Source organism: Pagrus pagrus, assembly GCF_965226575.1.
Source record: "Pagrus pagrus genome assembly, chromosome: 7".
In the NCBI taxonomy this organism is placed as follows: Eukaryota; Metazoa; Chordata; class Actinopteri; order Spariformes; family Sparidae; genus Pagrus; species Pagrus pagrus.
In genome coordinates, this window is record NC_140191.1 from 26,898,871 (window position 1) to 26,925,351 (window position 26,481).

The 26,481-nt window shown below is 39.9% G+C and overlaps 1 protein-coding gene across 29 annotated transcripts in view; it reads left to right on the top strand.

Moving 5' to 3' along the window:
- Positions 1 to 26,481, top strand: part of rims2a (regulating synaptic membrane exocytosis 2a) — a 149,104-nt gene that overhangs the window by 108,087 nt on the left and 14,536 nt on the right. For 21 of the 29 annotated variants that reach the window (XM_084358423.1, XM_084358424.1, XM_084358416.1 and 18 more), the window contains 4 exons: positions 5,761 to 5,793; positions 8,092 to 8,192; positions 10,956 to 11,122; positions 19,279 to 19,523. The exons of 1 other annotated variant lie outside the window; for it this stretch is intronic. In XM_084358423.1, coding sequence (XP_084214549.1) covers positions 5,761 to 5,793; positions 8,092 to 8,192; positions 10,956 to 11,122; positions 19,279 to 19,523 — 546 coding nt within the window. The remainder of the gene's footprint in view (positions 1 to 5,760; positions 5,794 to 8,091; positions 8,193 to 10,955; positions 11,123 to 19,278; positions 19,524 to 26,481) is intronic. 7 more of the 29 variants (XM_084358443.1, XM_084358422.1, XM_084358428.1 and 4 more) reach the window with 2 other exon arrangements.

The following is a 26,481-nucleotide window of genomic DNA, read 5'->3' on the forward strand; positions in this document are numbered from 1 at the left end:
ACTCTTATATTAGCCAAAGGTTCATAGCAAAGTTCGTAGTATTCAGTATCTTAGAGTTGCAGTGCATTAGTGTGTGGATCTGTGGGTGTATGTGCATCTGCGTTAGAGCACATACAGTATGAGTTGCCATGTTAATTCTACTTACAGTACCATAAGGTTTCAGAACTCCATCATTTAATATGCCTCCATCTGTCTCTCTTACTAGCAACAGACTGTGAGGAAAAACCCCAAGGCCCACCGGTAAATGGGAGGAAAGGCAAGTCCTCTGAATAGTGTGATGGTGTGACTTGGCTGTGTGGGCTCTCTTGGTCAACACGGTCAATCCACTAGCATCTGTGATTCTTGATACTTTGCTACTCTGAGTGACACTTCCTTCTTACTTGCCATAGCACATTTATGTAGTTCTTTAATCAAATTTCCCTTTGTCCAATTTTCATCTATTAAATTCACTAACTGTGGTTAGTTCCTGTTGAGCTGAGCTGAAGTGATGAAACTGGAGAGTTATATGTAGCTGAAGCTGATGTTAATGTGTACAGAGGGCTGTCGTTATGATCTCTGCTGGTCTGTCATTCTCTGGCCCTAATCTGCCCTCTACTGTGATCCACCTCACAAAGACAGAGTTCTACATTTCTATTGTGAAACCACCAATCATTTTAATTACACATACCCTGTACAGTACTCCCCTAAGACTGGCAGTTTCAGCCATACATAACTCATGTTTAGGGCAGTTATTTGCAATTTCCCGCCAAAAACATGGAACATTTTTGTATCTTAAAAAACTTACAGTTAAGTGTAGTATTTTGTTTATTCTGTGTATTTTACTTAGCTGTAGACGAACTGCAGAGTATAAACTCATTTTTTAGAACAGACTGTTGCCTCTGTTGGCCAGCAGATGGAGCAAAGCTCATTATATTTGATGAGGTGCTGTCCATGATTTAAGTGCTGAAGTGGCAAAGAGGTCTTTTTCTTTCTTAACTATCCCTACCACTGGTGTCTGTTACTGCAAAAAATAAGCATAATGGTTTTCATATATAAACTATATTAAAAGGTAAATAGATTAAAAAATGATTTTTTGCACATTTATGTTGGATCTTCCTTATCATATAGTTACCTTGATAATCCAGAGGCCCTAAGATTCCTGTAACGTGCAAACAAGTGTGTGTGTGTGTATATACATGTATGTGTGTGTGTGTGCGTGCATGTGTGTACATGTGTGCTGTAGAAGTGACATGGGAGGACCAGCAGCGAGGGCTGAATGGCTCTTTGTCTGATGGAGGGACACAGCCACACCTCTCCCTCACTGACACAGGTTGGTTGGTCTGGGTGTGGATTTCTGACACTTTAAAAGCTATAATTCACTTTGATTCAGTGTTAGACTGTTTAATTCATCATATGAGTCCATGAACAGTAACCAACTCATTGATCTGTCCTGGCAATGTGGTCACAAAAGCAGAGATGGGTAGCCTTGCCATGGCATGGCCAACATAAAGCTAACAGTAAAGTGCGTATGAAATGAAACCTCTTCTATCAGAATGTGTCGTGACTCGTCAGACACCCGAACAAATACTGCTAAAGGTCCATGTATCGTATTCGCTGTGTGAATGAAGTGTACATTTTGGCCTTGTGGTAAAACTGGATTGGAAGTGTGAGGATTAAATCAGCCAGTGGTGTATCCATCATCCACTGTTTGAATGTGAACAAAACATTGAACCTGCCTCCTCGTGTGTTACTCTAATTATTATTGAATGTATAAAACTGGCCAGGCTCTATTATACGTGGCTACTATTCATTTTGTCCTCCATACCTATCTTACTGCTGAAAAGTAATGTTTTGAGAATCTTTGAGGTTAAAAAGTCAAGAGAATTATGGAAAATTTGAATAAAATATTGGGGAAACGTTTTCTAAAATGTCTTCATAGCTTATTCGGGCCTGCCTAAAAAGGACTTTTCTTCACCAAATTTTCAAAGTAATAGTGAAATTCTTTATATGAGCGATGTTTACAATAGAGCAAGAGAAGATTGTTGGTTGTTTCTTGTTCATAGACTCGTATAAAGGTATGCACCTTATCTAAACAATATCCTACCAAAGTGATCTGTCTTTGAAGAGTTTTCTGCGCTGTCCTTCAAAGTTTGTGTGGATTCTTGTCAGCTTGATTATAGCCTCACCATAGTCAGACCTGGACAATGTGCAGTAGAAGCTGGATGTCAGAAAAATGTACGAAAAGAGGCAAGAAGAACTTGCTTTACATATGAGTATAGGCCAGCAGGATTATTTCCCAGGTCAGCCTCTGGATGGCATCCTTCCGTTTTTCTGTCTCTCCCTCCTTGGTGTGGTTTTGCAGTGCAGCGTGGAGCTGATGGCTCTGTAGACACTCTGATCTCTGCAGACTGATTTAGGCACACTTCACTAACCTAAAAATCATGCATCTTTTTTATCATATAAAAGTAAAAAAGCTTTATGAGATGCTGTCATTCATGGATGTTATTTCAGGAAAACCCGATGTGTTACTAAGGTAACGACACCAGCAGTGTCTTAAGGTGCTGTGTTTGCTCTACTAGCTTAATGTGCTTCCATGGAAACATGTCTGTGCCTCCCTCTGAGTTAAGCTTGATATACGTTTACCTGTTAAGTCACTTGCTGATACATTATGCCCACAGATGTGATTTGCTGTGGTGGATTCAGCTGCAACTTATTTTATGATAACATTGTTACACTTCAAACAAAACCAGAAGACAAAACTTACAATGATTTAATTAGCGTATTTACTTTTTACTGTTGACTGATTTATTATCTATTTTTTTTTTAGAGTGTGACACATTGGCATTAAAAGCTTTGACTTTATACACAGTTTTTCACTTTGTGTTGCTGTAGAGCTTCATGTAGCATGAAGTCTGATATTTTGGGCCTGAGATTCAAGCTATAATGAACCTTCAGCGAGTGTGGACATCAGTCAGTCTTTGATTCCTTCCTTGTCTTCTTTGTTTTGTTTTCTTAACAGTTCTCTGAGGCTGTCTCTGTGTTTGTCTCTGCATATTTCTTTCAACCTTTATTTATCATAGAAAGGCTGATTGAGCGCGATCCTCTTTTCCAACTTGTCCACGTTCGTGTTACTTTCACACTGGGAGCTCCTCAAAAGTGAAGAGTTTTAATCACACTCCTCACTACCACCTTTTGCTCACTATTTTCTCATACCAGCTATTTTTTCTGTGCCCCACAAAAAGCATATACACCCCTAACAACAGTGTCTCCTGATCTAGAACAGAAACAAAATAAAATATAAGCAAGTGAAATAAAAAGGGAAGATGTGGGGCAGACATGAAGTTTTCAACTTGCTTTGTGCAGGTTGCACAGTTGTTCAATTTTTAAAAATCTTTTCTTGTATAAACAGATTGGCTGTGTCATGTGCTAGTGTCTGTATATCAGTTATAAAACTTAGTGGAAGTTATGTACACAAAATAGGCTGTAATGAATAAGAGTGAATCATTTACTCACGGTATGTTTACCTGTATAAAAAATGAAATTCGATTGAATAAAACATATTTTTAAGTGGACATGATGGTGACTGCACATAATGTAGTTTACTGACAGTGACCATCTCAATGAGACATAGACAGTTAGCTCCAGTTTGTTTTCTATTGTCTTACTTGCTGGGCTACAGATGAGATTATTTTAGTAAGATACAATCAGATATTTTTCACGGAAAATGCACAAAGACTGCTTTGACTGCTCACATTAGAAACATATAACCTCAAAGTCAGGGAAAGCCTGGAATAATTTAAAAAAAACCTCTCATATAAACTATACTGTAAGCTTATATACTGTATGAACATGAAGCATTTCTTTTCTTTCTTCTGCTTTTTTGTCACAATGTATTTATAATTGTTCAGAAAAGGTGTTGTGTTTTTCAGAATTTTGTACTATAGCAGTCAAGCTCATTTTTTACAGGAAGATTTGGTAACACTGACCCTGACCCATGCTGGCATTCATTGTTGTGGGAAAATTGGGTATTTCCACTGAGTTAAAAATACGTTTTTGGGAACATCTTGTTGTTGAGCAGCTCATTATCAGCTTTCTGTTGTGTCTGAAGCTGGGGCCTGTAGTCTTGGAATAGGTGTTCATTCAGAGGCTTTTGGGTTAAATATAAAAAGTTAATACCATCCAGTATGAACCCACAGACCACAGGAGACTTTACCACACTGGCTTGTTCTAGTTCTTCACTCCCGTCTCTGTCTTAATACATCACTCTCTTATCCTGATGACCTACATGATGCAGCCGAAGTAAGGAGGAAAAAAAATCTCTTGCTGTCTTGATTATCATTTGACTCTCTAATGAGATGATGTTCCATGCTACAAAGAGATGAAAGCTGGTGAGGCAGATGTCTCACATTGTCTTTTTATTCATGTGACACTTCATTATTCACCCTAATAGAGTACTAATTGAGCTAAATGCAAATGCTATGTAAGGGGCTATGAAAATGAAGTCTGATCGAGTGGGATTCTTTTGCCCGGCTGTCACTGTTTGTTTTGTCAGGCTCTGACTCCAGGATGGAGATAAGACAAGAAGTTAGGATAACAGAATGGTGGACTGAGGGGGCAACCTTAGTCTGAGTAGAGAGTTAGACACAGTGCTGAAACACAAACCCCTGATGTTCAACCCACAATCTGAGCTCATGTTTGCCCACGAGTTGTTGCTTACACAGGATCAAAACACAGATGAAAGTGTCTCGATTGCTGTTGGAGAAGTAAAAGTTCATCTTTGGAGGGCAAAAGAAGGGGAAAAAAATCCTCATCAGGATACTTCAGGGTCTCACCAGGCTGAGCGGAGGAAAGCAGGACATGATTAATACGAAGTGGGGGAAAATATGTAATTGGAAGCAACAGAGATCCCTCAGAGCAAGTTGATCTTGTTGTTATATAACCCTCTTTTAGAAAGATACTATAGCAGGCCTTTGTTTGTATGTGTGTATGTGTGTGTGTGTTTCTGTGTATTTGATTGTGCACTCTTATGCTCTATTCAGGTTGCTGATGTTTTTGTCAGTTTTTACATATTATACTCTGTGAGGTAGTTGGCTCTCTCTTTTGTGTGCTCGCTGCTCTGTGCTTTCAGTTTGTGTTGGGTTTTTTTTGTTTTTTTTCCCTTTCTTTTCTTTTCTTTTCTGTTATTTTTCCAGGCTGTCTCCCCACAGTTGCCCCATGCAGACTCAAGTGACATCCACTACTCCTTTTACCCTCCTCCCCCCCCCCTCTCCCCCTCCTATCCTCAGAGGTCTCGAGTTTCCTTCTCTCTAGTTCGGGACATTAACATTTCTTTACTGTTTCAGCTCTTTTTCCTTTAAAGCACAGAACCTCACCTTCCCAACCTTTTCCCTCTTTTCTTATTTCTAATAACTGAACTCTTAGCCTCTGCCTCAGCCTCTCCTGGCCTTGCACCCACTCGCTCTATTTTGACTTCTCACTGTGCCCATGGTGGAGTTTGTGTGCTCTTGGTGTACTCTATGATTTTGTTTTCGTGTTCTGTGCTCGTTGTTTTTGTCATTGTCGTGTCGTATTGTTGTCGTGTTGTGTCCCTCCCTCCCTCCATCCTCCCCCTCTTCACTCTGACCCTCCAAACCTGGCATACCCGGCGATCACGGCGATGGCGTCGCCCTCCCTCCTTCCTTCCTCTTCTCCTCCGTCTCCCCCCCTTACCCTTCGTGCATCCTCTCACATCCATCTTCCTCTCCTCTGTCTGTGTCTGTCCATTCTGTGATGTGATCCCAGAAGACACGGACTCACCAAGTTGGACGAACTCAGGTCTGTCCCTTCTTCTTCTTCCCCTTCTTTCTTTCTTTCTTTCTGACTCAGCCTCTTTTTCTTCTTCCTCTTCTCTACTTTTATTTCCTCTTTACATCTTCCTGGCTTGCCCTCTACCATCCACCTCCCTTCATCTCAATCGTGGTTTCTTTCCCGCTTCGCTCGCCTCCATTCTCTTGTGCCATTTGCGCTCTTAATTGTTCGGTAGACGACGCTTCTGGCTTCCTTGCCATTTTGCACTCTTCTTGTTTTGTTGTGGACAGACTGTGTATGCTTACAGTTCATTGAAGCATGATCATGGTAATGCCACTGTGGTTTCTTTGCAGCAGGTCATGACATGAGACACTGTGTCATTTTCTACCTAAAAAAAACTCCTTATTTTCAATGTATCACGTTGAAAATAAGGAGTGTGTGTTTACTCGACACACGTTTTTTTCCACGTATCTATGGCACATTCGCATTGAAAATGAAATAATGACCATGACCTTGCATTCAGGTCACATAGTTTTGTATATGGTTTCACCAATTCAGGACACTTGCGGAGCCTTTTATCACTTTGAGTTTGCCAGGCTATCCGTGCAGATTCCAGGAAGTCTTTGTGCCAGCTAAGTTATGGCGAAAAAATGAGATTTGAAATATTGGTTAGTGAGCTTTAGATGTGCAGATTTAGTTACCTTTGGATGTAGCCAGCTATTTCCCCACTTCCAGTCACAATGCTTAGTGAAGCTAACCGGCTGCTGGTTAAAGCTGCATATTTACCAGACAGACATGAGAGTCGAATCGTTTTCTCTTAAACTCCCGGTAAGAAAATTAAAAAATGTATTTCCCAAAATGTCAAACTAGTCCTTTATAACTTAATAACTTTTCTGACTTTTCTGAGTGCATAGCTATTGTTTCATTTTAAATCCAATAGGCTAGAAGACAAAGTCAGTAGTAAACACTATCCTTATTCCTAATGCACTCTAACTTACAGAGCAGCATAACTTCAGTGGTTGATAAACACAATTAAAAGTATTAAGGTCAACAGAGAGAAAGCAGCTGTCTAAATACGTCTAACAAGACAATCCTCTTTGGCTGTAATTTCAAGAAAACTAATAAGGACATTGACGTGTGTAGGCTGTGACATGGTGTAATGTTACCTAAGTAGTGAGGTAACAGTAAACAATTAGCCGAGAGAAGCAAAGAAAAGACTCCACTGTAATGAGAAAAACTTCACTTTGCCTCGCCTGTTCAGTCATTCATTTGCTCTCAGCTTGTACTGCTTTTCTTTGTCTGTGTGTGAATGTGTGTATATGAAGCTGCAGGCATACTGTCTGTGTGCATGACACTTATACATGTGCATTCACCTTTGCTTTATCATTGCTATCATATGACACAAAAGTAGAGACAGAGAGCAGTGGAGAGAATGGAGATGCAGGTACAGCAGGAAAGTCAGAATCAGGTGGCGAGTAAAAGTTGTTGTAGCAGCAGTTTCAGCAGAAAGCATTTGTTGTAAGGAATTCTTTTGGTGTTTTATTTTCTCTTTGTTACATAAAATGTCTTTAGTGCATAATGCAGTGGCATTATTACCTCCACAGAACAAGGCTAAGCTTGTGTATTGATTATGGCATGATGTTTGTAAAATGCAAATTGCACTTGCAGCAAACTATGCAACAAAGCGTAGTGCTTCAGTTGAATTTATGAAGAGATGAGATGGGCAAACAGGATGATGTGATGACTCCATGAAGCACTGAAAGAGGGAGGAAAAGTGTTTTTTGCAAGCCTTACACTTTGAGCTGAGAGGGATGCATTGGCCGATTAGTTGCATCATCCAGAAATTTCATTAGCTATCAAAGGATTGGCATATATCTTGAATCTCATGTAAAATGTGTCCCAGCATGCGTTCCAAGCAGTGTTGGAGGTCCTACATTCATTTACTTTAGTATTAATGTCCAAAGCTTCTATACTATGTTGAAGGAATCACAAGGTTTTGCTGTTTGATTCTTATTCAGTCAGTAAAAAAAGAACATTATTGTCCGAATTTCCCATAAGGTTAAATGAGCCTGAAATTGTGGCAACTGGTACAAATGTAGCTGTTTAATGTGTAATGCAGCTTACCTTTATCAGTCAGTATTTTCTGTTTGTGTTTGTTTTTAATACAGCCCACCATTCAGCTTTTTCCCATTAGATCTGTCCTTGTCATAGCTCATGGCTCATAGCTCAGCAGAAGCTTGTCTCTCACCACAACAGTATGTCCCTCCATCAGGCGTGCCCTACTGCGTCAGCTGCCATCTGACAGTGTGCTGTCTCTGTGCTTAGGTATGGACATGGAGGAGAGGACCAGGCAAATGAAACTGAAGATGAACAAGTACAAGCAGGGAGCGGGCTCTGACTCCAGACTGGAACAGGACTACCACAAGGTAAAACATGTCCAGATATGCTGAATGTATGCTTCACTTCTCCAGATCCATAAACATGTACCTACAGTATACTGTTTGCATGGTTGCACTGTGCAGGGGCCATATGCCACACTTTGCAAGCAGTCAAGCATGTACACATGCACATATCAGCATCATACTGCGCGTGTGCATTGATGTCTGCACACTGTTTACTCACAGATAGAGTCACACAAACATACCAAAACAGGTTAACACTCAAATCAGTTCAAAGAGTGGAGTACACTGAGTTAGGTTCATTTGTTTTTTAAAGGGTCACTTCACCCAGATAGCAAAGAGCTAAGTATATATATATGTATGTATCTCCACTTACTCCTCGTGTTATTAAGCCTTGCAGATAGCTTTTCAGTGACATTTCAATAATGAAATGTGCTCTGCAGCAACATGCCTTCCTAGAAACAGTGTCCTAGTAACTCTGGATGATTCCCAGACCTCACTTTCAACAGTAGCTGCTAGGAAATATTTTGAACTGAAGATAATAATACTAATTCATGTCCACAGCATGAAGTCTGTGGATTATCTTCAAAAACTGTTTAGAAAAAGACAAATGTCATTCTTCAGTGCTTGAGCCACATAAAAAAGTGGATATGTCCTGATCTTAAAACCAAAATGATCTGCCAGGCTCAATACAACCAGAAGTAACAGAGGAAATCTGCTGTATTTTTTTATTTGGGTGAAGAGAGCCTTTAAGGCTTTTGTTGTAAATTTAAGGAATGTGACAGTGAGTGTGTGCAGAGTCAAGTGTTTACTACTTTATTCTGGAGCGTGTTTAGAGAGCGCTGCCTGAGTCTGGGCCAAGCCGTACAAGACAACAGCTCTCTGTCCAGCTCTCCTTTTAAGTCTGTGGTATGAAAACTATTGCATTCGGAGAAGCCAATGTGTTTGCTACAGGTCTATAAAAAGCAGATTAAATTGAGAGTTGCCCTTGTCTGTTGAACATTATCCTCCATTGACAAAACAATGCTCTCAATATTATTAAACAAGACTTCTGAGCATTTGCTCTTAAACCACAGTGTAATACAAAGCAGCAACTATAACCCTCAGTTAAGATTCTCTTACCGTAAACACTCCTACAAATAATACACACAGGATATTATATACACATCCAGTTTTACAAATTCTAAGGAAGCCCTAGTGTAAATCCAGTTTAGTACAAATCTGCCAACTAAATGCCACTGGTTTTTACAGGATGTGGTACCAGCTGCCTCCCAGAGGTGGAAGCACTTTTACTTAAACTGGCGATAAACAAGGTTTTTGCTTTAAGGGTTCATTATGAAGTAGATGCTGATTGCACATTGTATTGACTATAGAATAATGATAATATCTGTGTGGCGAGTGGTTCCCTATAAACCTTGCATTTACTATCCTATTTTGTTGCCACTGGACACTAAGTCTCCCTGGAGAAATTGAAGGCTGACTGGCGAATGGCTTACTGGATGCAGTCAGGCTGGAAACCTGGCACAATTTCTGTCTGATCTCTCTCCATTATAGATTAAATTATTGAAATAAACATTTGTCCTGTGTTGTTGTTAGGTCTGCTCTGAGGAAAATGGATATAGTTTTGCAACAGCACCACAATTATCCAACAATAATACCACTTTAAACCTATCAAAAGTAAAATGACCTGATGGAATTATATTATTGATATATTATTATAGATGTATTAACATGTAAGCATACAGTAATGTTGTCCATATGTGGTGAGGACAGAGCTAAATGTGACTGCTTTACATTGAATATTCATTGTGTTAATGCTGGATTACCATCGGAGCCCCAACAATCCTGTGGCCTCTGACCCCCAGCAACCCCAAGGACCCCATTTTCATTGTCCATTTGTTTGTGTGGGATTCGATCAATTGCAAAGAACAACTTAAGAATTTCACCACTAAAGTAAATCATCGACTAAAATGGGTCATGCATTACCCAATCTCTGAGGCCCTGCCATTCAGTGGCAAATTCTAGTTTTAAGACGTAGGTTATACTATGCTCACCTGGCTCAGATTGATAAATGAGGCTGTGTCTATTTAACCTGCCAACACTTTCACTTTCGCACAGTCACTGTCCTTCTCAGTTTTGTTTCTAGTGATGTAACCGGTGTCAGCAAGAGCCAGGCCTGTCAAATTTTGTGATCAGCAGCGCTAATTACAAATCGATAGATGCTGATCATGAGGTGATTGATGCTGACTTTTAGACAAGACTGTTTTTTTTAATAAGTGCTCTGAACAAACTGAGTTCGCAAACAGAAGCTCACATTGTGAAAACCCACTGCCTAATATTTTTCTACTCCATGCATGTCTCTTTGATGTATTTAACTGAAGTACATTCTGACCTTTCAAAAGGCCTACCTAATGCGCCTTATGTAACAACATCATCCCTATTTTTTCTTTCAGTGCTCTTCTGAGAGCTAAACTAATAACTCCACATTATTCACATTCATGAGCCCACTTCTGCAGCCGAACTTATCTTGATCGAGATCCTTAAAAAGCCAAAGGCATACAAGCAGTGCTTTGTTTGTGCTTAAAGTTCACTCCTCTTTGTCACTTCTTAAAGTTTATATTTGTCTCACAATATGAATTACCACTAAACGTTTGAAAAGAAAATTGTTGGACTTGTGTTTGCCAAAAGGACTGCAGTTAAGTTAAGCACCAGATTATTTTATGTTTTTTGTTAAAAGTAGGAGTCATAATAAAAAAACCAAAACATTATCTGTCTTTTTGTCCTTTGCAGCGTTCAGGCAGAGATCCACGGGGCTCAGATAACCTATCGGCCAAGTCATCGGACAGTGATGTAAGCGACGTGTCCGCTGTGTCGAGAACTAGTAGTGCCTCTCGGTTCAGCAGCACGAGCTACATGTCTGTCCAATCAGAAAGGCCGCAAGGAAACCGCAAGATCCGGTAGGCTGAAGTCCTCACCAGGGGACAGTGAACTTTGTCTCACTGTTTAAACTCATCAAGCTGTTATCAGGAATGGACACACCCCCCTCAGCTGTGAACATTAATTTCCATATAAGTGGCCATGTTCAGACGTTTTCAGCTTTGAAATTGTTTGCACCTGGTTAAACATGAAGAGTAAAATGCACCTGCAGCACTGTGTGACATTTTCTCACTGTGATGAGTTCAGGTTTGGCTCCGTTTTAGAAAAAAATCTGGAACCAAATGATTGAACTCTGCTTATTCAAGCTGAGGGTGAAGTTTGTCCATATCTGGGAACACACATTGAAACATAAAACACATTGCATCTTTTTGGGTGTTGTCTCATATCAAAGCATAAAACAAATTCATTTGCATGGCGCTTTGCTGTAAGTCTTCATTTCTGTTTTCTGTTATTTCCAATCAGTCTGCTTTTGATCTCAGCTGCACTTTGTCTCTGTGTGTGTTTGTCTTTCTCTTGTTGTTGACAATATTCATGCTTTGTTTGGTTTTCTTTCTGCTTTGCATGTGCTGCTCTCTTGCTTCTGTCTCCGTCTTCAGCCAGTTGCGATCAAGGAGCCAGTCTCGGGAGGGGGAGGAGCAGTTAGGAGAAGTGCGAGAGGAGGAGGAAGCGGGTGGGGGAGGAGGAGAGGACAGGAGAAGGGCCAGTAAAGAGGGGAGATCGCAGGGAGGGAGGAAGGGATCAGGGGGGAGGGTAGACACAGACAAGGAGCATCAGGAGGATTTGGTGGAGAACGAAGAGGACTTGCACCAGAGGAGTATCTCAGAGACTGACCTCAGGTAACAAGTGTGTGGCAGCCACTAACTGTAGAGTCCTACTAACAAAAATGAAGGCCCTTATCTCCCCGTGACCCACTGACTTTTGCACGTTTACATGATGATGTGCAAAGCAAAGTGTGATTACTATCCTCCACCCTTTAATGTTGATATTTATGCAACTGTGGCCCTTTTAACCCTCACCATTACTAAAGTAGGGTAGCATTACTTCTTGAGACAGCAGCTTGGTAACCCATGCATACTGTTCACGCTGAAGTAACAGATAGAATGGATAAATAAACAGAACACCAAGAATGTAGGATTAAGAGGCAGTTCGCCCAAACCACAGAAATAATATGTTGCCATGCAGACAGGTTTAAGAATCTTCTGCAGATATATAGTACATAGAATTAAGTGTCCATTAACCATATATACTGTATGTATGTACGGATGGATATATATGGTCAAGATCAGAAGGGTGTGTGATAATAATGAAGATGAAGGAAGTGATATAATTTAAAAGGGTGAGTGTTGGTATGACATCAACTTGCGTAATACAGGAAAAAATATGGAATTGCTGAATTCGCCCCATGGTGTTGGGAGGGCATGGAATTTGAAATAAAAAATGATTATAGACTTCACTGCCAACAGATTTCATTAAAGACTGTTTTTCAGCTTTGGTTGAAAAACACTGGAAATTGTGGACGTTGAAGTCTGGAGATTATCCTGACTAACCTGCTGCTGTTTTTTTAATCTATTTTTGAAAATGAAATGAAAAATTCAATACAGCACGATGGGATGAATCAAAATTCCATTCACCACCATTTTCTTGGGGTTGAGGCAGAGATGGATGACTAAAATCCTCAGTGAATAAAGTTTAACTCACATATCTGCATGGCAAGTTACCATAAGTTGTAAGTTGGAAAAAAGCCAAACAAAATAGCAATGAGTTGCTACACTTCTCTTTGGCACCTTAAAGGCACTTATACACTTCAGTTACAATGCTTTGGCTTCTCCTGTCATCCTTAATGCCAAGCATCCTTTGAATTTCATTATGGCTACTTTTTCCCCGATGTGCCACTTTCAAGAGTAGAATTTAGGTCAGAGATTTCACTTCGTATCTATATTTCACCATGTAGCATGGAAAATAAGGTTGTATTTCATTATCATCAATCACACATACATACTTGAATGTATGTATGGAAGTATTTTCTTTTTAGGTTGATGCATGCATGCTACTTTGGTTTTTATGTGTTAAGACTATATTTAACACAACAACTTTTTATTGTGGCCACAAGAGAGTATAGTTTCATTTCTGAAGAGTGTACGAATAGCAGGTGTTGAAAGTATGTCAAGAGCAAATTCAAGAGCAAATTGATTTAGAATCCCACAGCAGGATAAAAGCCGAGCTTACTCTGCTAATAAGACATCTTTACTATCAAATCACATTCACAGCAGGATCCAAGTAAGTGCTTCTTACACACATTAGTACTGCTGAGTATCTGCCTGGACTTGAGAGAAAACACATTAAGATAAAAGCTATACGCTCTTATGTGTGATTACTGCACCAGTGTGCTCAGTCTGATTAAGAAATTGCATAGCACATGTGCAGGAGGCCAAGTGCACATGGCAGAAACGTGAGCAGATCCATTGAAAGGTATACAGGTGTAGTACCTACACAGTGCGCTATATAATAATACTTAAAGAAGATCTAAAAATAAATTCTGAGACAGTGTCGCTATGTCTATTGAGGCTGCAGTCTGTGTTGCTTCACTGTTTGTCCGTGCTGCTCAGTGCTAGGATGTTGCGTCAGTATTTTGTCTGTCTGTCTGTTTTTCACATGCTGTCTGAGTCCTACACTGTCGCTCTGCACCTGCGACTCGTCAACCCGAACCTCTCACATTCCTCCAGCCACTCCTCGGCATGCCTTTTCTCTCTGTGTTCCTCCACAACCCTCATAGCTCGACTGTCAACCAGCAGTCAATTCACTTTCAGTGAAGTTACTGGAAACTTTAATTATTGTGATTAAAACTACTTGCTAAATAACATTGAACTATCAAGAAACGAGACAACTGAATTAAACTCAGCTACAATATTCCAATTTCAGACAATGTCTTCCTCTTTGACTGAAAGTGAGCTGAATTATTCCAGCTTTTACTGCTGACAACTCATATCTGTGTGATCAACCCCAATTCCTTCATGACACCTACAGTATAGTTCTAAGATATACCTAGTTTTTTTTTTTTACCACATGTGAGTCACTGTACATTCTGCTTTTCTGAGGAATCAAAACATGAGAGGAGATTAACTAAAATAATAAAATACACACATGTACTTAAAGGTTGCCCAGACTCTTTCAGTTGGAGATGAAAAGTGAACACCTGTGGTATTGTTATAATGAAAAAGTGACTTTAGGACTTTCAGTTCCCTCAATTGAGTGACTCAGATTATGAATAATAATTAGTACTTAGGGATCCTACATAGGGCTGCACAAAATGGTTAAAAAAAGAAGAAGCATATTGCAGTTATTTGGGTAGATATTACAATTGCAATTTTATGCAAGATTAGTGGAAATTATGATTTATTTTTGCATCATAATTTAAATTTTCACTGAAAAAAACAATTAAAATCCTGATGATGTGACATATGTTGGGGTCTGCGCTAAATATATTGAGGGTCTTCATGCCAGTGCTGCACACAGTAAATAACTAGGCAGTCAACCTCAAGATGCTATGCTTTAAAATGATGTTAAAAGAGCTGACAGTCTCAGGGTCAGTGTGAATAAAGCACGATTCAAATAAATTACAAACTGGTAGGTATTCTGTAGAAAATAGATCTAAATTAATTAACAATCCTGACTTTTACTGGTTGCTCAAAACAATTAAATGTAAATATGAGTTTTGCATATAACGAGGAGGAAGATCTAAAAGAGCTAAAAAGGATGTATTTATTACTTGTTTTTTGTCTATTAAGTGAAAGTAAATTAGTGAAGTGAAGAAGATGGATCTATATTTTCCATGTGCTGTTATGTAAGCTCTGCCAGTGACGGCACTCACATCAGCCTGTACAGTGGATTTAAGCAGTAAACAGAGGACTGAGCCTTACTGTGGGAGCCTCAAGATCAATACTGTTCACACTGAAAATATTCTATACTGCATCTTTAAATCAATGGAGGAGTCAGGAGGTGCGATGCTTCCTGCCTCATGTGAATAAAGATTCATACACTGCTCTGCTTATCTATGTATGAAAGCCACGAAGCAGTGTGATTCGGGAGAAACATCGCTGATAGCTACATTTACTTATGACTCATCTCCTATGTATTGAGGTCACACTGTAAATATACATACACATTAAACAAGCCTGTCCACATTGGCTTGGCGTACAAACATCATGATAGCCATATGTTTTTTCAGCTCATGAGCTCTTTGACTGCACAGTGAGGCATATGCACACACGCAGCATAAGCTGATGTTGTGTCCAGTGGTCTTCAGGATGTAAGAAGCTTTTCATCAGCACGCTTTAATCCCACATCACCTCTTCACCACCGTGCCTCTTTCATCCACTATTGTTGCCTTGGTAGTGGCTCGTCACATGAGGGAGAGTAAAGACAGGTTTTTTTTAAGGGTGACAACATTGTTAAAAGGAAGGAAGGGATATTTACTTTAACTCCCTGGATACGCCCACCCCCTTCAACAACAGCCAGTGATCTTAGTTACCTCTAAGGCCAATGACAATGTTTCAATATGAGCATCAGACTTTAATTAGGAGGACAGGATGCACTTTATGTATATATACAGCACTTAGGATCAGTTTTTTCCTAGTTGAGTAAAAGAAAGTTGTTTGGCAATCACACATTTAGGTTAACAGCAGTATTTGTTGTTTCTAAACATAAAGTTACCATGTTAAATTAAGTACACTGCAGCTTTTTCTGGCTGATATAAATCTTGTTTTTATATAAAATCTTCAAAAAATCTGTTCACATTTGATGTACAGGTTACTGATGACTTTAAATGGTCACCAAGTGAAAGTCATAGATAACTTACCCTTTTATTTCATGGTTGTAGTTCATTGTTATCTTACATTATGTAGATTACCCCATTTAAAGACAGTACAATGCCAACACTTTCACAGGACAAAAAATGGCCAGGTTTTGTTTTGCCTTGGGAACATCTTGGCCTAGATGAAAATGCACGGTGAGCAATCTGCATGATGAGGAACACTGTGTTCTTTGGGCTGAGGTTGGTCAGAAATCCCCCGAGAGTCCCAGTTTTCCAAGCAGGCACATTTACACAGTGAGACCGGCCTGAGTGCCAAGACCCGTCAGAGAGTGGAGATACAGTAATGAGAGAAGGTGCTGGGGGAACAGTGAGCAGATGCCGTTACACATTTATTCTACACAGTTGTGTTTACTTTCAGTCAGTTATCAGTATCAGTTCAGTTTGTCCAGTTAGACCAGTAGATTATCCATTTGAACCAACAAGATGTCCGTTTAGATAAGGAACATGTAAGACAAATTAACATCATAAACTTTATCACAGCCATGCTTCCTGCCTTTCAATAATTGAAGTTTTCTTTAACGTATCATGCAACCTGAATTACTATTTAAAAGGGTCTGCGCTCATGTGTCTGTGCTCATTCATCTCAACCTTGGCTGTCAATAATTTGGAGAGTCCCAGTCCAACTGACCTTGCCACTGTGCTGATATTTGCTGTAATGGAAGTTTGCCTGTGTCGACCAGATGAAATGCAGCCTCACCGTGATGATAATAAAAGAGCATATTTTAGAATGTCACCTGGACCACATTGGCCCATGTTGTTGTTTGGCAGTCGAGCCGCTTGAAGTCTTCTTCAAAGCTTCTGGGCTGCATTAACTGATCAAAGGCACTAATCCCCCTATAAGCATTCAATATTTATGTATTAAAGTACAGGCTGATCCATAACAGAACCCACTGGCATTAGAAGTTGCATAAACAAAAGGCTTCATACCGCAGGCTGAGGTACGAAGTGTGTGCATTCTTTTAGAGCACGTCTGACTTATTTCACCAGCCGCTGGCAACCAAAATAAGACGTATGAACAACTAAAACTCTTCTTTAGGACACAAGCTTCCTTCAGAATTCCAATGTGGCAGTGCATAGTGTTCTTGCCTGTAGTCAGAAGATCAATATGAGCCCTTATACACTCATGAAATATAATGTCACGCATTCATTTTGTTTATTTAACTGCTTAAGAACATGAGCTGCTCGCTCTCTTCTTCTCTGTCAACATAAGGCCTGAAAACACAGGGACTGGGCTATGATTGCGTGCTAGACTTGCTGAAACTCTAGCAAGGGTTAACATTTTAATTAAAAGCATCACTCAACTTTAATGTCAAGGTATTGCAACTTGAAAATATATGACAATGTCAGATGTAATCTTGATTATATATGATAATTTTCTTAATTCAAATACAGAGTTGAAAGTCAATGTCTAATATATAAAAGAGCAGAATTTGAAGGAGCCTAATTGAAGTAGTTGATGAAGTCAGTTGTCGAAATGCATTGATTCTACTCTCATTTTAGTGAGCATGTCTCTCCATAAGTTGTCTTTATAAGACAGTTACATGGTGGAGGTCAGGCACTTTAATTAATGAATAGTAGCCTGAGGGCGCGACCGTTACTCATCCTATTAACAATGCAGAGCCTATGATACAGAATGTAATTTGTCTCTTCAAGATAATTTTACTAGCTGAGCTAAAATGAGACCTTAATTTGGACACTGGCCTATTTCCTTTAAAACAGGAAGAGCTGGAGAATAATGCTGCTGACAGACAACTTAGAGTACTGTGTGTGTCACAACTCTGGATTAGAGAAGCTGCAAGTTACTTTGTATCTCCAGGTGTACATGCAAGAGAGCACTAGATGTTAAGTTGCATGAACTTAACTTTCCTTTTATCTCAAAGTCTAGAGTTTTAACATAAAACATACAGTAGATACTAATCATCGTCATCTTTTTGCTCGTTAAACCAATAAATTGTTTCAACCAAAATAAATGTGAGTAAATTGGTAAAATCTTTTAAAAACAGTTTAAAATAAATTTGGTATTGGAAGTTCAAACAGCAGGCGGTCTAACAATGACAGCTAGGTCCATTATTAGCTGATCTGGAGCTTTTAATAATATCACAACATCTTTCTCAGCAGATGAAGTTTGCACAGTTGTTGTAAAACTTTAGATGCTCTGATTTCTATGAAACTTTAAGGACCCATTCTCCATGCTGACTTAAAGCTTGATCCTGAAAGTTAAAGGTAACCTGTGGAATTTTTGGACATTGGGAGCACAATGGGGCAATGTATTTTTACATGTAGGCCTCCATTTAGTTTCTTCTCGTGCAGTACGCAGTCCTGCCAGTGGTTTCACAGTGTTCCACTGATCTACAGGTGGCAGTGATTGGCCAAGAAATGCAGCAAAGTACCAGCAGAGGCGAGGAAAAACAGTTGTGAACATATACAATGCAGGTTACAAACGTTTCAGAAAAATCAGCTTTGCAAGTGTTTTGTGAAGGAGGAATGCATTAATGAGTTTGTTAGACCTCAAGGAACCACACATTGCATTTTGATTAGAGGCACTGAGTGTAAACAGAGACTTTGTCTACAAGAAAACTCCACAGGCACCTTTCATTCTTGAACTTAAACAGCAGGTGGCAAAACAGAGACAACAAGTTCTATTCTTGGAGCTTTCATACATCCCACTGTCTGCCAACTGCTGTTTCCAGGGTCATGAATGACCCTTCAGTCGCAAGTACCTAAAAATGTGCATACGCTGGCACACAAATTGACTGTCACTACATACTGTATGTGTCATTATTAAAAACAAACTGGTAATACAGCAGTACTACAGAAAATGTCAAGACTCAAACCAAAGAAAACTTATCTGATGCTTAGAGAGTAAGCACCAAGAGATTTGAAAATCTCACTAAAAAGCCTTGTAAAGTTTTAATGCATTATAAAGCAACTCTCGCAGGTCAAAAAACTTACATTAATTAAATAGAGTATGTGATAGCTGATCTTTCACCACATGAACAGTTGTTTAGATCACAGTACATCCACCATAAACCCTAAACTGAGTCATACTGTAAGTCATGAAGTCCTGTGCCTGAACTCTGTCCTTCTCTCCTTTTCACCCCAAACCTTCTCATTTCCTGTCCCTCTCCTGTCCACTCCTCTTTCCTCTTCTATCCTCTCCTCCTGTCTCCTCCTCCATCATCTCTCCTGTCACATCTTCTCCTCTGGCCTGTCCTCTCTCCTCTGCCCTGTTCTCTCTCCTCTCCTCTGCCCTGTCCTCTCTTCTCTGTCCTCGCCTGCCCCCCTGTCAATGGTGGTGGCTGACAGTGACTTTGCATCCAAAATGAAAAACAGGCAGATGGGCTCGTCGGGCGGGATGAACATGACCAAGAGCACAAGCATTAGCGGCGACATGTGTAACCTGGAGAAGACGGACGGCAGCCAGTCGGACACAGCGGTCGGCACGGTAGGCACTGATGACAAGAAGAGGCGCTCCAGCATTGGTGCCAAAATGCAGGCCATGGTTGGCATGTCACGCAAGAGCCGGAGCACCTCTCAGCTCAGCCAAACAGGTAGGGCATCCAAAAGCACAGCCAGTGTATGTTCACATGTACATCTGTCTTGTGTTGTGTCTGTGTGGGTTTCTGTTGTGTTCTGTGCTGAGTGTTGTTCTAATACCACTGCTCTCTCTTCTCCAGTTCTTCCTTTCCCCAATTTATATCTAGAAGGGCTTTGGACTGTTCACTGACTTTTTCCTAATACCCTTTTCTCTCTTTCTTCTAGGTAGCAACTCCTGTAAACCCCCTTCTATTTCTCCTTCTACCTCCCTTTGTTTTCTTTTCATTCATATTGCACTGCTGCTGTTGTGTTTTTATGTGAAATGCTGGTGATTAATTGTGCTGTGGTAATAATTTGTCACTTCATTTTGGAAATTCTGTTACAACTGTAACAGCTTTGCATTTCCTGCCACACTGATGACCTCAGCTGCTTGTCACAGGTCACGTTGACTGTGATTTTTCATTGGAAAACACTACCTCAAACTGTGGGTGTCTGCAGATGTTCGTATTTGTCTCTATGAGTGCATGTGAGAATGTGTGCACATGTGAGATATAGACATGAAGGCGTGTATTCATGGCTAGAAACCTATTTTCCTGTAGCTGAACACAGCAATATGTTTTTTTTCTGCAGACGAAAATATTACATATTGTAGAACAGGTGGCTATTACTTTTCTTCTCTCTTCAGTGTATTATTTCCCCTCTTACTTTCTTTTTTTTCAATAGCACTCAGTAATCATTTGAGAAGGTTTGAGCTGCATTAGCTGAAGTCAGACAGTGTGACAAACAGCCTAGCAGGTGGCGAGCAGTGATGTCTCTGCTCGACAGATTGGGGTCAGGTCTGTTCATGTGAAGGTCAGTCAATTAGTCTCTCTGGTGCATCTCTAAGCATTCAGCACATATTCATCATAGTGGTCAATAATAACTTTTATTCATCAACACTCTCTGTCCAGATGTGGCTAGATCGCATTGGCAGAGGGACAGATGTAAAAATGGACGTATGGTAAGGTGAGATAAAAAGAGAATGAAGTGAAGCGGTGTGCTCACGTGGCGCTGCTCTGTCCTGCTGGCTCGTGAGTTGACTGGCACATGGGCTGCTGCCTTATCTCAGCTGGATGATCATATCTACTTATTATCAATCACATTGATATGTCAATCAGCATTATTTTGTGGTATTAAAGTATAGTATTATTTGAAATGTGGTGACTGGAAGACTGAAGTAGCAAGAAGACTGTCCATATTCAGTAATTCATTCATTGTGAAGCAGCTCTTCAAGTGTTGTGCTGTTGACTATTAATGATGCTCATGTTACTGAACAAGATGACTCTTCAGAAGTTTCCTTCTGTTAACAGACACAAACCAAATGACATTTGTTCTTGCTTTTATTTTAAGACACCCATTTGAAGAGTTTAACACAATCACAGGAACAAAGTTACACACACATGTACACACTCCTCTTTCTCCATGTAGACGCAGCACAAGCTGAGCAGCCTGAATCTCCTAGAGCTATTAATATTTCACTCAGAGCTTCTAAGTGCATCAGATGGAGTTTGTGAGTGCGTACATTCGTCTGCCTTTCAATATTTGAGATGTGTATTTGGTTCTGCACCAGCACAAACACTGCCAAGCTGCCTTTTGCCCTACTTCACTGTGTTGTGTGTTATCCTGAGAGGCTCATCGCCCGATTGAAGGGTGCATTCAAAGGATGGTCGATTTTAAGAGCCTGCTCGACAGTTTGTGTGCACTGCCAAGTGCTGGTGGAGGAGGGGCAGATCAGCCAAGCAGCACGACTCATGCTTTGACAAACACAGGTTAGTCAGATGGAATGGATGTGCTCCCAGGTGGCCACCATCAGGAGTATATACACAGTGAGCAGCTCTATGCTCGAGGAACTGCTGGTTTTGTCTTCTCAGTCCTCGGTGGAAGGCAATTAATTTTTCAGGACATACAAACTATCTCCATGGTGAAAGTAACTAAGTACATTTAGTCAAGTACTGAGTGCTTGAGTACAATTCTGAGCTACTTGTACTTTACTTGAGTATTTAAATGTTATACTTCTCCATAAGTCAAATATTGTACTTTAACCCCATTACATTTGTATGACAGATTCAGTTACCAGTTTCAGAGTAAGATTTTGCATAAAAAAACAATGATTGGCATTGTTCAAGATGAAGCAAGGTCACAAACCTTTTACAGTAGCTTGTGACCTCTTATATGAATTCATTGTGTAGCTGTGGATCATTATCATGTTTCAGATGTCTCTGCGTTGTAACAGTTCCACTAAAGAAACCTTTCCCCTCTAAACGTTTCACATAATTTCGTTTAAATAATATAATACTTCTTATTCTGTAATATGAAGTATTACAAAACCAAAGACTAGAGAGAACATGTGTAGTAAACATACATTTCTTTTGAGCCCTAGCATCCTGAGGATGGGTACAGGGGACATATTATTGCCGAACATGTACTTTTGATACTTTAAGTACATTTGACTGATGATGCCTCTGTACAGTACTTAAATTATATGCACAGTGTGTGGGCTCTCTCTCAAAAAAACAGGTGTTTATGTACTGTAACCAAGGACGTTTGGTTAGACTGTCACGGGCTGAGCGCCTGTATGAGCAGCGCTTGTGCGTGGTGAGATGAGGTTATGTCTTAGTCTAGAAGTCTAATTCACCTTAAATGTAGTCCCGTTCACCGACTTCACTGTCACAGAGGTAGCAGTGGCAACCTATTGAAACCCACCATTAACTTGAGAAAACTTGTGGATTTCTCTGGGCTGGAACATTGTTGGAAACATTTGGGATAAGTACACACATTTAGAAAATAATATCACAAAGGTCTAGCTGTTTGTAGACATTGTAGTGCTGAATTCTTACACATTATACTTTTAAATAAGATTTTGATGAAGTATGTTTACGTTAATGTATTGTACTTCAAGTACCTACAAGGAAATTTTAAACGTTTATGAAACAGTCTCATGATTCCTCTGATGATTATAAATGACCTGTAACAGCAAACGAGACCAAGACTGCTATTTTTATATAGCTATTATTAATGCCTGTGCTCGGGTCCGATCACATACGTCACATATAGAATCACATATAAATACGTTACCTCATCGTAAAATGTTTGAAGTTTATGAACAGTCAAGACCACTTTATTTTGCCAACTGCACTGAATGTTTACTTTGTGTATAAGTCCATAATTACATAACAGGACCTGAAACCTGAGTGCAGAGGGTCAGTACAGAGCAAACAATGAAGTGGAGAGAGCAGACTATACGTGTGCTTCTGCATGTGCGTATAGTATGGCATCCAGCAGATAACAGCCATTGCAGTGAACAAAACAAAGATACCAGGACATGTTTCATGGACTGATTCATTATTGAGTTAATGAGGCTTTGATCAACCATACACAGAAAGGACACTGTTAAATAAGGAAATTCAGCACGAGGCAAAGCAAAATATCACACCTGTGATAAAAAGCCACCATATGTTTGACTAAATTAGATTTATTTTTCTAGAAGAAATAAAATGATTAACTATGTGGTTGCTGAGCAACAGAAAAGTTTCACGGTCAGATCTGAGTTTATATGAGTGTTTACACTGGCTTTGATCTTGGCTTGAACATATTTGGAGAAAAAAAAAGAAGAAAGTAATGTCAGCCTAATGCATATGCTCATTATTGGGCTTTATTGGTGGGCGCACTGGTCATCATGAGCAAGCTGAAAAATCAAATTGATTTATTATGCTCATTTGTCCCGTCCAGCAGTCAGCAGTCCTGTGGTCCCATACTACATTATGTTTTAAACTCAATAGAGAGCCGCTTTATTCCCAGTACCCAAACAAACTGCTGCTCCACAGCCTGACTCAGCTAAAAGCAAACAGTAACACTCAAATCTTGCAAGCTTATTGAAAATACGTCTCCATTCATTATTCTGTGCATTTCTCTCTATTTTTTTTCCATCTGATTGAGATCTGAAAAGAGGCCTGTTTTTCTCTGCCTATTAATTCCAGTGCATTTACTATCTTAGCTACATATTCTTAGTGGGGAGTCTGTCATAAAACGTATGCTCATGAAGATGTTGTCAACAGTTAACAGTAACAGTAATATTCGTAGATTTAAACTTGAACTGAGTCTTAAGATAATTGTTGATGGTTTGCTTACATTCAATTCACAAAAGGTGCTGAACATAAAAACCTTGCTGCGGCAGATTCTAAGAATTCCATTTATAACTCACGCACCTGTGATATATACTTCTAAAATCAACTTAAATTGAAGGAACCTGTCTTGTGATTTCACCTTATATAATGCAACAGAAATGGTATAGTCAGGTACAAGCCCGGACCAAACGAAAAAATGTAAAACATTCTGTAAGATGAGATCAGGACGCTGGTATAGGAGATTAAAGCCAGCAACACATATTACTAAGTGGACCAAACAGTGGAGTGACAAACAAGTGTGTCGCTGTTGCAAATTGTTCATAAAGCTCATTAAATAATATTCAAACTTACAACACCTTTTTTAAAAATGTTTTGAAAAGTAGACCACACCACCACATCCTTATGTGCATGTCGGCACCAGTAGTCAAAAACTCTATGATGGCTTTGACAGTGTGTAGTAGTGGTCTTATAAGGCAGTTTGTACCGGACACAGAGACTCTTCGACTTCTTCTAGCAGCCTTTCAGAATCATGACTAATGGGACTAATACTGATTCTCTTTGCCTTCTGTCCAGCATGCATATCTGAGGCAGCTCTTTCTGTCTTATGAAGCACTCATTCTCTCTTTCTGCATTATCATTTACAGGATAGAAAAGTAATAGAAGGGCGATCTTTTATGATATTGCAGAAATATCAAGCAATTTTTCAACCATTTTTACAACAAAACATTTTTGTAGCATTCAACCTCAATCTGATAATCCATTTCGGTAATTTTACCCCATAATGGCCTCTGTCTAAGAGTCCTAATGGTGTCCCAGAAACACAATCAACAATAAGCTTTACAACTGCGCAGAAGACTATGCTACTATAAAGGCTGAGGGGGGAAACAGTGAAGAAAATACAGGATATTGGGTAAAAAGGGACAATAGAAGAAGATGAAATCAGTGGGGAGGATTGTGAGTATGTGGTGTAATCCTTTGTCAGTAACATTTAGTTTCCTGTTCTCCTGGGTGCAGCCTTGAGTATTCTGATGTGATTCTTCTTATGTCCTACTTTTCTCTACCTGTCCCCGAAAGAAGCTTACTATTCGGACCATTGTGACCCTTTCTCTGAAAATGTATCCATATAAGAGAAGGATTAAAATATGACAGTTCACTCAATTGGTTTTATACATTTTTCCTCTGGATTGTTATCATATGGTGGCGTTGCAGGAAGTTATGCATGGGATCTATAAGCAACCTCTCAAATAATTGTCTTACTATTGACTCAGAAAAGACAAGATTTGATTTAAGTGTTGTCGCATTGCCTGACACCTCACTCACACTGCTAGGCAACTGTTAATGATGTTTTGCAACTGTTATATCAGCACTCTCTGACAAGTAAAAGATTCCAGGTTCACTGTTCTTTGATAAATTCAGAACTTCACTAAGAGTTAAGTGTTCTCTCAGTAAATGACGGAGTATGTATGCCACCTAACTCATTATTCCCAAAATAGCCAAATGTATACAGAATAGGGAACAATGCATTTGCTGCTCCCTTTCGCACTCCTCTCTCACCTACACCAGATAGTGACGTAGTTTTGGACCTCCAAAGTCCTCAGACAGACTGTTTTGTACGTGGTAAAATAGCTGAACTTTGAGCTTTCAGCCGAGGTAATTTATCTTCTGAGTTGAGTTGGGTGCCTATCTCAGCAGCTCCTGCGCTAGCTGAGGCTGCTAATTAATCTCCTAGGGGGACAGAGCAGACATGCTGCTCTCAGGATGATGCATGAAAGCAGCACAGCAGCACAGGTAGAGCTGAGGCTGAGGGACGTCACTGCCCCTCTACTTTCTCCCTGTCCCTCTTTCTCCCTCACTTATTCTTTCATTCCCATATAACTGACATTAGTGTATAAATAAAATAAAAAAGATGAGAAAGAGAGGAAAGAGACAGAATTGTTGTGATGATAGTGAGCATCAGAACAATTCTGTCTCTTTCCTCTCTTTCTGATCTTTTTAATTTTCTTCACCAGCTCTATAGGATCTCTTACTTCCTGTCTTACCCTGTCTCTCCAACTCAATTACAACATTTCTCAAGAGGACTCATGCCTGTTAATCAGGCTGAGCTCTCAGATGAGCCATCTCTGCAGTGACCTAAATATGTGTGGATCGACTGCAGCAGCAGCAAAGCTTTTATAACTTTCAGATTCTATGAATGGATCTACTTCAATATTCCAACAGTGCAGCATAATGATCATTGTTACTACCAGTAACCTACGGTACGTGCACTCAGGAAATCCTTGTGATGATTGTTTCTGTGTGTAGTGAGTCAACAACCATCCTGCAACATCCTGGTGTTCAAACTACCACTGCTCATGGTTTATTATGTTGTAAACATTTCAACAGAATTAATACCAGGGACTGCATTGTATCCAGTGGTGGTGGTGCAGTTGGAATAGGAATCTATTGCTAATGATTTGCTGGCCCACTGCAATTGAGTGCAGCAAATTGGCTGTTGTTCCACAGTTATTGCTATTTTCTCTTAATGGACTGAGCCATCTGACAACGTGGTTCATGTACCCAGGGCAGCCTACTACACAGCAACCATTTAGATGAAGTGTGTGTGTGTTTTGATCCAGTAATTATACAGCTGTGAGGCTGCCATCTTTAAGAAGCCCAGTATTGGTACAAAACAACACAGTATTGTTGATACTGAATGCAAACTAATTTGGCTGCATGGTGATTCAGTGGTTAGCGAGCCGGTTTCCCCTCTACCATCTGAAACATGTCTGTTAGGTTAATTCTTCTGTCAGTGCTCTGAAACCAGGGCTGC